The sequence below is a fragment of the Myotis nattereri genome, assembly GCF_964212035.1.
Source record: "Myotis nattereri genome assembly, chromosome: 12".
NCBI classification, from domain to species: Eukaryota; Metazoa; Chordata; class Mammalia; order Chiroptera; family Vespertilionidae; genus Myotis; species Myotis nattereri.
The window spans coordinates 52,126,196-52,138,857 of record NC_138087.1 but is presented as its reverse complement, the minus strand read 5'-3'; the positions used below and the strand labels follow the sequence as shown (position 1 = coordinate 52,138,857).

At 48.6% G+C, this 12,662-nt stretch overlaps 2 protein-coding genes across 2 annotated transcripts; one reads left to right on the top strand and one right to left on the bottom strand.

Moving 5' to 3' along the window:
• Positions 1-830: 830 nt before the first annotated feature.
• Positions 831-2,465, bottom strand: LOC308528032 (mitochondrial import receptor subunit TOM40 homolog). The gene has a single exon (XM_081103500.1). It carries the CDS (start codon positions 2,419-2,421, stop codon positions 1,354-1,356), a length of 1,068 nt encoding a protein of 355 aa, XP_080959626.1. The 5' UTR covers positions 2,422-2,465; the 3' UTR covers positions 831-1,353.
• A 3,397-nt stretch (positions 2,466-5,862) lies between these two features.
• LOC308527724 (procathepsin L-like) lies at positions 5,863-11,723 on the top strand (the record flags this gene model as incomplete). Its single annotated transcript, XM_081103139.1, has 8 exons — positions 5,863-6,408; positions 7,344-7,466; positions 7,570-7,600; positions 7,822-7,850; positions 8,022-8,246; positions 8,703-8,865; positions 10,218-10,335; positions 11,624-11,723. The coding sequence occupies exons 1-8, from the start codon at positions 6,310-6,312 to the stop codon at positions 11,721-11,723; spliced, it is 888 nt and encodes a 295-aa protein (XP_080959265.1). The 5' UTR covers positions 5,863-6,309.
• Between the last annotated feature and the right edge of the window lie 939 nt (positions 11,724-12,662).

Here is a 12,662-nt window from a genome sequence, read left to right as displayed (position 1 = left end):
AAGGGAAGGGAACAACACAGTCATAGCTACATTTCACGAAGATCTTTTTACAGCAGCACAGAAGAAAAGACTTGAGGTGGAAAAACTTTACAGAGTCTCTGACAATGATTCGGGAGAGAGATGGCAAAGTAATGGATTGGAGTGGTGATGGGGGTATGGAAATGAATAGGAGAGATATTGAGGAAGGTAGAATTGGCAGGATTTTGACCAAAGGAATGGGGTGGCAAAGGGAAAGGTGGTTTCTGGCTGGGCGTCTGGGTGAATGGCGTTACTGTTGACCAAGAGGGGGGACACCAGAGGAGGACTGGGTGATGATGAGCCCGAGCCTGGGCCTGTTGGTGGTGAAGCGCCCTTGGGACGTTTTATTGGCTTTGTCCAATTGGCAGGAGTCACCGGAGAGAAGTCCTGCCTGGAAACATGAACTTGGGAGTTATTAGTTTATAGGGGAGCTTGGAGCCATAGGGTGAATGGGATTCTAGGAGGGTCTGGAGTGAAAAGAGAATAGGATTGAGAGGGGCACCAACATTTAAGAACGGGCAGGAGAGATGAGTCCATGAAGTAGGCTGAGTGAGACCAAGAGGCATTTCTGCTTTCCCGGTTCCCACAGGCACAGAGAGTGAACACCCAGTGGCCACAGCTCATCATCCACCAGAATTATCCCCCGGAATGCCCTGGGGTCACCACCCTAGGGGTTCCAGGGTGACAAGAGGCTCGGGCTAAGGACCTTGAGAAGGAGAGCTGAGACAGGACACAGGGACCAGGCTTGCTTCCCCCTCCCTCCCTCACGTTTCTCCTCATGCACAGTAATGCCCAGCCCTTTCACAAATCTGTTTTTTTTTTTTTTCGTGTTTTTTTCATGTATATTTTTTGTTTTTTTCTGTAAAATGTCCCAGTTCTTCCATAACTTATAAACATGATTTATACCGAGGAGTGGATGGGAAAGTGGGTGGAGGGCAGACCTGGGATGGGGAAGCTCCTCTTCTTGCTGCCCCCTTGGGGCGGGGCCCCAAGATCTTTGGGGGGGTGGTGGCGATGCCCCAACACCTCCCTGAGGTTGTCTGGCAGCCTCTGCCCCTGGTGCTCAGAATCTGGCGTGCCCCTCGATTCCAGAACCCCTTCTGGGCCCCAGGTCCACTGGGCACACAGCCCCCGGTGCTCCGAATCCTGAAGCGCCCGTGGTTCTAGAATTCCCCCCTCAGCTGCTGGGGTGATGGCCCCCTCCTTTCCGCTGCCCCCCTGACCCCCAAGGAGGGAGGGAAGGGAGAGAGAGGGGCGCGTAGGTCTCCCCTGTCGGGGGAGGAGCAGGGGGAATCTCAAGGAGGGAGGGAGTGGGAGGCAGGAGCCAGGAGGGGCTCAGCCGATGGTGAGGCCAAAGCCACACTGGAACTTGTTCTTCCGGTGATTCAGGAAGGCCCCGAGGGCCAGCGTCAGGGGCAGGGGCGGGAGCTTCTTCTCCAGCGTGGCGCCCACGATCCAGTTGCTGTCCACGGAGCCTTTGAAGAGGAGGTTGGCCTTGGGCAAGTCCAGCTGGTACCCGAAGGAGACGCTCGTGTCTTGCATCCTTGTGCTGGCCTCAAACTCCACGCCTACCTGCAGCTGGTCGCTGGCTTTGTGGTAGTATGTCGCGTGCATGCCCGCCTGGCCTAACGTTACTGTCGCCAACCAGTTGTTCAATGTGTATTTCCCAGCTAGAGACATGACAGTGCCCTCCTCCCCAGGCCGCCGGTGGTAGACCAGCTCTCCGCCCAGTGCCAGACACGGCGTGATGCTCTGGAGGTAGTGGGCCACGAGGATTCCTGAACCCACCAGGACGTCTGGGTTCCCAAGGGTGACGGCTGCTGTGAAGTCAGAACCCCGGTACTCCCCATCCACCTGCCAGTTCACGAACTTTGACTGCTGGGTCTGGATGGCCATCTTGGACCTGAGGCCGGGGCCCAACTGGTGAATGACCTGAGCATTGAGGCTGCCACTATTGTCCATGTCACCCACCAACACGGGGAATGCCTCCGTGGGACTCAGCTGCTTTGTCCCCACGTACGTGACCCCGAAATGGTAGTTGGACTCCCCGATTGTGCTGAGGGCTACTGTGTGGTTCACCTGGAAATGGTTACTCAGCCCTTTGTTGACTGTGAGCTTGACACCTTCCATCTGAATAGGAAACAGCTCCTTGCACTTCCGGTGGCACTCCTCGAACGTGCCCGGGTTGGGGAGGCAGCCGCAGGCCCCATCGTCCGCGGTCCCTGCAGTCCCGGGGGTCCGTTCTGAACCTCGACCCGCGCCGGCCCCAGCACCCAGGCCGCCCCCAAGCGGCGGCAGCGTGAAGCCCGGAGGAGAGGGTGGAGGCGGCAGACCCACGAGGGCGGGCGCGGGCGGCGGCGGTGGCCCCGCGGGCGGCGAGCTAGCGGCCAACACGTTCCCCATGGTTGCTGGCGGCAGCGCCTGTTCCCGGCCTGGGCTCCGCTCCCACCCCGTGCGCCACGCGCAACCGAACCCAACACAAATCTGTTTTTCTCTGAGGAAAAATCAAGAGGATGTAAGAAAAGAGGAAATAAAAGAAATGCTTGCGTTTGTTTAGTTTTTTAGATCAAACATGAATTTAGCACCTCCTAACGTCAATGAAAACCTCCCAGACATGACCAAGGTTGACTCCAAGGAGCTCTTTCATTCATTATCATTAAGAGCAAAGAGAGTCAGGTCCTGTCATGATTTACCAAAGGTGGATTTTACAAACAAAACAAAGAGAGGACATGGCCCCTGAATCAGGCTATCTGATTCCTGTTGTGCCGTAGAAACAGGCCTGTGGCTTTAAACTGGTAATGTCTCCCAGCAGCCAAATAATTGATCTATTTGGTGTTCTGGCTTTAAGCAAAAAAGTGAACTGGCCTCTTTAGAAATGTTGGCAGCTTGGCCGGTCCATTAGTAAGACCGGAAAATCAAAACATTAACTGGAAAAGGCCATTATGATTGGGCTAAGCAGGAGTCATCAATAGATGATGTCATTTCAGAAATAAGCGAGCCAATGTCACGAGGTCCCTGGGCAGAGTCAAACCACCCTTCACGGCCCATCAGCACCCCCTCTGCAGGCACTGAAGTCTTCCGAGGGGAATTGGAGCCGGACACGAATGGGCCTCATGTTCCCCTTCCTTTGCTCAGCTTCCTTCTAGAGCCCGTGACACTCAGCAGGTGATTAAGGAAGGTCCTCAGTCCTCCCATGTGCATCCCCCTTCGATTCTCTTTCCCCCTCTTCCTCTCTCCTGGCCCTTCTGTCTCTTCTCACACCCTCATCCCAGGAACACCTGCCTCTCCTCTGTGCCCTGTCTCCATCTCCTAATGCCTTCCCTCTCCCTTCCTTTCTCATCCAAGCTTTTAGAAAGAGTAGCAGGCTGTCCCCACCTCTTCAGCTCCCCTTAGCTTCTGCCTCTTCCCCTCACTAACACTCATAATATTACTGCAGGTGCCGAGCACTGGGCTGAGGGCTTTCCCTGCGTCATCACCCTTTATTCCCACAGCAACCCCTCTGAAATGGGTGCTATCATTAACCCATTGTACAGAGGAGAACACTGGGATCAGATGGACAGGCAGGCTCACTAGCGCCTGTAAGGCAGTAGCAGATCCCACTTTTTAAGCCCCTGCAATGCCTTTTCTACAAGAAGATCTGTGGGCCATACTGTCTCTGTTGCAACTACTCGACTCCGCTCCATATTCTCCTTGGCGTATTTTTTTATTCAGCCATTTAAAAATTGTTTTTCCTCAAGGACTATGCATACACAGGCAGCAGGCTCCGGCCCACTGGCTGTAGTTTGCCAAGCGATGCTCACAACCAACTCGGGCCACAGAACACAAGCCACTCTGCGACCCACACAATCACCCTCCCCATCTCTGAAGATGGCTCCCACATATCTCTGGGTCTCTTCTTCTCACGCCGAGGGTTCTGCACAGGTGAAGGGATTTAGGAATGTTTCTAGAATCTGCTTCCCTGGGCCTGGACTGTGGTGGGCAAGACACTACAGGCCCAGTGAAGGCGGGAAAAGGTACTTGACTCCATTTTTATCAAATGAATTTAAAACATGCATAGAAAAAGGTGATGTGGAAAGGAACATGAGGTAATGATATATTTTTGAGAAAATATATATATATATTTGTTGTTGTTAATCCTCTCCTGGGGATATTTTTCCATTGATTTTTAGAGAGTGGAAGGGAGGGGGAGAGACAGAGAGAGAAACATTGATGTGAGAGAGACACAGCAATTGGTTGCCTCCCATATGTGCCCTGGGTGAGGACTGGGGATCAAGCCTACAACTGAGGTACATGCTCTTGACCGGAATCCAACCTGGGACCCTTCAGTTTGAGGGCAAACCGGCAAGGGCAAGGATGTATATTTTTAAAAAGCCATTTTCAGCCCTCACCAGTTTAACTCAGTGGATAGAGCATCAGCCTGCTGACTGAAGGGTCCCAGGTTCTATTCTGGCCAAGGGCACATGCCTGGGTTGTGGCTCGATCCCCAGTGGGGGGCGTGCAGGAGGCAGCTGATCAATGATTCTCTCTCATCATTGATGTTTCTATCTCTCTCTTCCTCTCCCTTCCTCTCTGAAATCAATAAAGAAATATATTTTAAAAAAAGATATTTTCAACAATGAGTTTGTTTATGTAATAAAAAAGGAAAGCGTACAGTGTTTCTTAATTATGTACGTTACTATTTAATATATTTTCTTTATTTAACACGTTTTCACAGATTCATTTAAATCCTGACACTAAATACAGGTTAAAGTGAAAATCACTGAAGTAAATGTCATTTACAAAGGAAATTTCTTAAACGAAATCTCAGGAAAAGCACGTTGAGGAAGACAATCCGTAACCCAGAATGGGGAGGTAAAAGTAGCGTCATCTTTCAGCCTTTCCTCTTCCTTCTGTTAAATGAAATTCTTCTGTCAATAACTCCTTCCTGTCGGTTTTGAGAAAGGCTTGGGAGGGAAGAAGACTCCTGACGGGAAGGCAGGAAAGGAGCCTTACAAAATGCCAGGCCTTCACAGGAGAACCCGCCCGCGCCCGCCCTTGAGGCCAGTGATTTGGGTGTTGCCTACCCTTCCAGACTGTTCATCAGCCCAGCTGCACCCTCCTGACACCCTGATAACGCATCTGCCCGTGGGCTCTGCCTTCTCGCACCCTGCCGGCCTTCACTGTGTGATCAGCGGGAATCACTCGCCAGATTGTCGGGTCCTCAGCCCTCGGGGAGAAGTCAGGACAGGCAGGGGACGCTGAAACAGCACCTGGAGCTCCCCACACGCTTCTTCCGTGAACCACGTGCTGAGCTCATGAATTCGGGGTGATGGGTGACCCGGCTCCCAGGGAGGCGCTGAGCTCCCCAGCACAGCCCCTGGGCCCCCCTCTCGCCTCGGCCCACACCAGTGGCTGCACATTAGAATCACCTGAGACTCTTTTCTAAAATCCTGATTTCTGGGCCTCATCCTCCGGAAATTCTGTTTCTTTGTTACTAATGTTGTGGCCCCACCCATAAGAAAGAAACAGACTTTCCGGAGGATGAGGCCCAGAAATCAGGATTTTAAAGAGATTTCCAGGTGGTTCTAATGTGCAGCCAAGGCTGAGAACCACTGCTCCACACCTCAATCCCCCGGGTCTGCCTGGGGCGATTGGGTGCGAACCTAATCAGGTGCCAGGAATTCCACGCTCGCAGGCCCCGCCCACAGGCCCCATCAGCCAATCGAGGCGCCGGAGGCCGTGTGGGGCGGGCCGCTCGGGCCCAATCCCCAGGCTTTAAATCCGCTGCCGCGGAGTCACAGCGCTGGGAGCTTTTGGGTTCCTACGTGCTGACTGCGCCTGCTCGCTGCGCCCGGAAGGTGAGCGTCGCGGGCCGGGCCGACGCGGCTGGGCCGCCCGGGGAACCAGCCTTGCGGTGGAGGGCTCGGGAGTTCCAGGAGGCACCGTCCCGGGTCCTGGCGTGGCGGGCAAGGCAGCCTGACCTCCGTCTGCTGGGCTCCCTGCGCTCATGGCCGCGGTCGGTGGGCTTGTGGGGAGCGGGGAGCGGGCCGCACCCCCAGGCCCGGCCCCAGCGGTGCTCTGAGCGTCGGGAGAGTCTGTCCCCGCGCCGGTGCGGGAGTGGGGTCTCTGGGCTGTTTTTCTCCACCCACAGGCTTAGCCTCCCTCCACGGCCCTTGGGAGGGATCCATACTTGGGAGGATACATCCATTTTTTACACCCGGTGGCTGCAACGTCTCAAGAAGGTAGGATGGCTTTCTAGGAGGATTGGTGTAATCAGATACTGCTTTCTTTTCCCTCCCTAGGTTTTGAAACATGAATCCAGGAGGAGCTTCATCTGCTCCAAAACATGATGCAAGTTTAGATGCAGAATGGCAACAGTGGAAGGCAACACACGGAAAAGTGTATGGCCCGGTTGGTAACAACTGAAATTACCCAGAGGGACCCCTCAGAGAATGGTCCAGACTTTTTGGAGTTTATAGCAGAAAGTAGCTTTAAAAAAAAAAAATTTTATTGCCCTGACTGGTTTGGCTCAGTGGATAGAGCTTCCTGGGTTCGATTCTGGTCTAGGGCATGTACCTTGGTTGCAGGCTCGATCCCCAGTAGGGGGCGTGCAGGAGGCAGCAGATCGATTTTCTCTAATCAATGTTTGTAACTCTATCCCTCTCCCTTCCTCTCTGTAAAGAAATCAATAAAAATATATTTAGAAAAAATATTTTTTGTTAATTTCAGAGAGGAAAGTGAGACAGAGAAATATCAATGATGAGAGAGAATCATTGATTGGCTGCCTCCTGCATGCCCCCTATGGGGGTGGAGCCCGCAACCTGGGAATATGAACCCCTTGACTGGAATTGAACCTGGGACCCTTCAGTCCCCCGGTCTATGCTCTATCCACTGAGCCAAACCAGCTAGGGCAGACAGTAGCCACTTGAGCAGCGGTTCTCAACCTGTGGGTCGCGAACCCTTTGGCAGTCGAATGACCCTTTCACAGAGGTCGCCCAAGACCATCCTGCATATCAGATATTTACATTATGATTTATAACAGCAACATTACAGTTATGAAGTAGCAATGAAAATGATTTTATGCTTGGGTCACAACATGAGGAACTGTATTTAAAGGGCCAGAAGGTTGATAACCACTGCTCTTGAGGCTGGCTCTTCCCAAGGCAATGACTGCATGACACATGTTACAGAGCACAATATGGGCAAACCTCCCTGGTGTGTGCGTGCTGGAGAACAAGTAGAAACCTTTCCTGGCCATGGTTTCTCTTCTGCAAATCCTCTTGGTGAAGGTGACTTGGTTTTCAATAGAAATCAAGAGGATAGGTTGGTTCTATGTTTGCCTCTAGAATGAAGAAGGATGGAGGAGAACAGTGTGGGAGAAGGCTAAGAAAATGATTGACCTGCACAACGAGGAATACAACCTAGGGAGAAAGAGCTACACCTTGGGATTGAATGCTTTTAGTGACATGGTGAGTGTGGCTTGGGAGGCTTACCTTGCGCTTCCTCTCCTCATTCAGTACTATGCCGAAATAATCCCTTGCTTGACAACATTCTACTTCTTTTTCCTTGAAGACCCAGGAAGAATTCGCACGGACGCACTGCGGTAAAAGGTAGACGTGCAAGAAAAGGAGAGTGTTCCGGAAACCTTACGTTGCCGAAATCCCCCCAAGAGTGGATTGATGAAAAGAAGGCTGTGTGGACATGGATAACAGGGGGATGAGAGCATGAGTGGGCGGGGGTGGGGGGGTGGGAGAATGGGGGTTAATTGGGTGGATAAGGACACATTTGTAATACCTTAACTAATAAAGAATTAAAAAAAAAAAAAAGGCTGTGTAACTCCTGTGAAGCACCAGGTATGACAGTACTCAGCAGGTCTCTCTCCAAGAGTTAAAGCCACAAAGGAGTTGGCGTCATGGCTGTGGTAGACTGTGGGACAATGTGTGTTTCACTAATTTTTAAGAGTTTACACATTGTTGGCAAAGTTGTCAAAATCTTGCTATTTGTTCTGTAGACTGAGAGCTTAGGGTCACTGTGGTTCTTGTTGGGCATTTAGTGCAACTGGTGCCCTTGAGGGACAGATGTTCCGGAAAACTGGCAGACTTATCTCCCTGAGTGAGCAGAACCTCGTGGACTGCTCTCAGGCTCAAGGCAATAAGGGCTGCAATGGTGGCCTCATGGATAATGCTTTCCAGTATGTGAAGTCCAACGGCGGCCTGGACTCAGAGCAGTCCTATCCATATCAAGCAACGGTAAGCAAAGCTCTTACCTTTATGTTATTTCTTTTGAAAGTTGAACACCTTAGAGAAAACAGATGCCATATTTAGAATTTATATTTAAAAAATTACTTTTAGAATTCATATTTTAGATTATAGAGTGTATATATATGTAAACCATCAGAACTTTCGTCAAAGTATATCAGCCTTGCACAGTTCTGTTTGGGATGTTCACAGTTCTTATTTCTGTGTTACATGGAGACATACATACCATTCTAAATACAGCACTTTTTCTTCATAGTGAAACACTTCTTATGGAGAGATAGACCGACAGCGTCTCAATGAATGGACACCAGCTAGTTTTCCATTTTCCAAACAGCCAGTAGCGTTTCACAGACCTAACCTGGAAATCATGAAGCTGCCTCCTGCCTGAAACTCATGCTTCCTGGGAGGTGGGTTAGTAACCAGATCTCTTCCCCTTGACCTTTAAAGGTTGGACCCTGCAGATACAGGCCCGAGGACTCTGTTGCCAATGACACCGGCTTCGTGGACGTCCCTGGGCAGGAGAGTGCCCTCATGAAGGCAGTGGCAACCGTGGGGCCCATCTCGGTGGCTATAGATGCAAGCCATCTTAGCTTCCAGTTCTATGAAGATGGTAAGCATTGTCTGTGTAGAAATTTAGGCAGAAGAACTGGAAAACCTCCATGACCTAAAGCAAGATTCACTCTTTGTTTGCATACTTTCTGGGTGTGTGGATTTAGCATTGTTCATTGTGCACACACAATATCTTTCCCAGGTGCTTCCATTTGACATTACTTGAGCTGTATCCTCATGATTTTAAGCACTTTGTTTATTAAAAATACATTTTATTGATTTTTTACAAAGAGGAAGAGAGAGGGATAGAGAGTTAGAAACATCGATGAGAGAGAAACATCAATCAGCTGCCTCCTGCACACTCCCCACTGGGGATGTGCCCGCAACCAGGATACATGCCCTTGACCGGAATCGAACCTGGGACCCTTGAGTCCACAGGCTGACGCTCTATCCACTGAGCCAAACCTGTTCGGGCAAAGCACTTTGTAAATATATTTAAATGGCTACATAATTTGATTGGTATAGCTCAGTGATGGCGAATCTTTTGAGCTCGGCGTGTCAGCATTTTGAAAAACCCTAACTTAACTCTGGTGCCGTCTCACATATAGAAATTTTTTGACATTTGCAACCATAGTAAAACAAAGATTTATATTTTTGATAGTTATTTTATATATTTAAATGCCATTTAACAAAGAAAAATCAACCAAAAAAATGAGTTCACGTGTCACCTCTGACATGCGTGTCATAGGTTCGCCATCACTGGTATAGCTTAATATACTTTACCTTTTTCCAATTGTTAGGCCTTTAAAATTTTCCAAAGAATTTTACTGTTGTAATTAAAACTATAGAGGTCCTTTGACTCAAGTAATTTTTTTTTTTAATATATTTTATTGATTTTTTACAGAGAGGAAGGGAGAGAGATAGAGAGTTAGAAACATTGATGAGAGAGAAACATCGATCAGCTGCCTCCTGCACATCTCCCACTGGGGATGTGCCTGCAACCCAGGCACATGCCCTTGACCGGAATCGAACCCGGGACCTTTCAGTCCGCAGGCCGATGCTCTATCCACTGAGCCAAACCGGTTTCGGCAACTCAAGTAATTTTGTGTTCTGTGCTATTTCCCAAGACTGACATCCTAAAAGTAGAATGACAAGGCTTCCAGAAGTGTCTTTATGCCTCCTGACTGACCCATTGTTTACAAAAGAGATTATGCCAATTCAGATTCCTGCTAGTATTAGATGAGGGCCTGAGTCCCTAGCATAGATTTAAAAAAAAGATCTTGTTTTCAAATATTACTTGGTTTTGTCACTTAGCTGAATTTTGAGATTCTTCCTTACTGTAGTTGATATGCAGGTTTACTGTCACCTGCCACTTGGAGGTCCTCATCCCAATATTGAGTGTTACTTTCCCAGGCGTTTATTATGAGCCGCTCTGCAGCAGCGTGCATCTAGATCATGCTGTTCTGGTGGTTGGCTATGGCTTTGAAGGAGAAGACTCAAGTAACAATACATATTGGATTGTCAAGAACAGGTATAAACTGCTAAAAATACTTACATTTGAAAAGGGAGACGTTTTTGGAATCAGTATTTGGATACAGGTCTTCAAACTCTTGAGCACACTTCTGAAATTCCAGAAGTCTTTTTTTTTTTTTTTTTCTTCTATAGTCCTGTTTATTTTTTGGTAGTTCTCACTGGAGGATTTTTTTCTTGCATTGATTTTTAAATTTTATATTTAAAAATATTTTTATTGATTTCCGAGAGGAAGGGAGAGGGGGAGAGAGATAGATGAAAGGGAATCGTTCAGTGATGAAAGAGAATGGTTGATCAGCTGCCTCCTGCATGCCCCCTACTGGGATTGAGCCTGCAACCCAGGCATGTGCCCTTGACTGAAATCGAACCCAGAACACTTCAGTCTGCAGGCCGACACTCTATCCATTGAGCCAAACCGGCTAGGGCTGCATTGATTTTTTTAGAGTGGAAGGGAGGGCAAGATACAAAGAAAGAAATATTGATATGTGAGAGACACAATGATTGGTTGCCTCCCACACCCGCCTGCAACCGAGGTACGTGCCCTTGACCAGGATGGAACTCCTGGGCTGATGCTCTTAACCACTGAGCAAAATCGGCAAGGGCCGAAATTTAATGACATGATCACACGTTCATATGCCTGTGTGTCCCTTACGTGGGATGAAGACCCCTGCCGACATTCCAGAAGTCTTTATCCCACTTACGGAACACAGCATATGGATGTGATTATAACGTGAAGATTCTCCCTCAGCTCGGAGAATCGATATAGTTTTTGTGCCATTACATTTCTAAATTTGAAAATTTTCTTAATTCGAAACACATCTGGCCCCACCAGTTTCCTTGTCTTCTCTAATTTTGCAGCTCTGTCAAAGGTTTGGGGAGAGAAGTTCTGTGCAGGCTTAGAGCTCAGCCAAGAACTAGAACCGCCTCTCCTGATTCTTCCTGAATCTGTTTGGGCCTCTCTGGTGCACTGTTTCAGTAGCAGGTGTAGTTGTTCATAAAAGTAAATGTGTTTGGCCGAAACCGGTTTGGCTCAGTGAACAGAGCATCGGCCTGCGGACTGAAAGGTCCCAGGTTCGATTCCGGTCAAGGGCATGTACCTGGGTTGTGGGCACATCCCCAGTGGGAGATGTGCAGGAGGCAGCTGATCGATGTTTCTCTCTCATCGATGTTTCTAACTCTCTATCTCTCTCCCTTCTTCTCTGTGAAAAATCAATAAAATATATTTAAAAAAAAAAAAAGTAAATGTGTTTGATTATTTGTATAAAATGGAAAACCCTCTCTTCTTTCAGCTGGGGTGAAGGTTGGGGCCAGAATGGCTACATAAAGATGGCCAAGGACCGGAACAACCACTGTGGAATCGCCACCGCGGCCAGCTATCTTACTGTGTGAGATGATGTGAGAAAGAAAGCCTTGATGGAGAACAGGAGATCCAGAGGAGGAATATTTATCTTAAAACTGACCACATTTTACTTACTGGGATACAACACTTGAATCTTGAAGCTCCAAAATGATTTGCATTCTGTGATGTTTTATATTGGTTAAAATGTTACCACTTCTTTTATAAGGATGTATAAATTTTTACCTTTCAAAATAAAACTTTATTATTATTTTTAGTCCTCACCCAAGGATATATTTATTGATTTTAGAGAGAGAGGAAGGGGTAGAGAGAGAGAAAGAAACACCAATGTGGGAGAGAAACATGGGTCAGTTGCCTCTGGTACGTGCTGCGACTGGGGATTGAACCTGAAACCTTTTGGTGTACGGGACAATGCTCCACCAGTTGAGCCACCCAGCCAGGGCTAAAACTTTATTTTATATGTATATCCTTCCGCTCTTAATACATTTACTTGCAAAAGACAAAAATGTAATTGGGCCCTTAAGACAACTGAAGGTGCCTGTGGTCCATTAGGACAATGGCTGGGTGGCCTGCTGGGTCCTCTAGTTATAAATACTAAATATGCAGATCTTATATCAGTTGTCTGTTGGCTGTGTCTGACCCAACCCTTGAATGGAGCAAAATTTGACAAACTATATGTAAGGACAAAGGTCAATTATGTGTTTTTTGTTAATCCATCTGAGGATATTTTTCTGCTTGATTTTTAGAGAGGAGGGGTGGGAGGGAAGGAGAGAGAAAAACGTCAGTGTGAGAGAAATGGATTGGTTGCCTCCCGTGCATGCCCTTTGGGGGCCAAGGTCAACCTGCAACCCAAGTATGTGCACCTGACTGGGAATTGAACCCATGACCCTCCAGTCCTCGGGGAGATGCTCTAACCACTTAGACATAACAGCCAGGGCAAGGGCAATTATTTTCATAAGGAAAAAATTCAC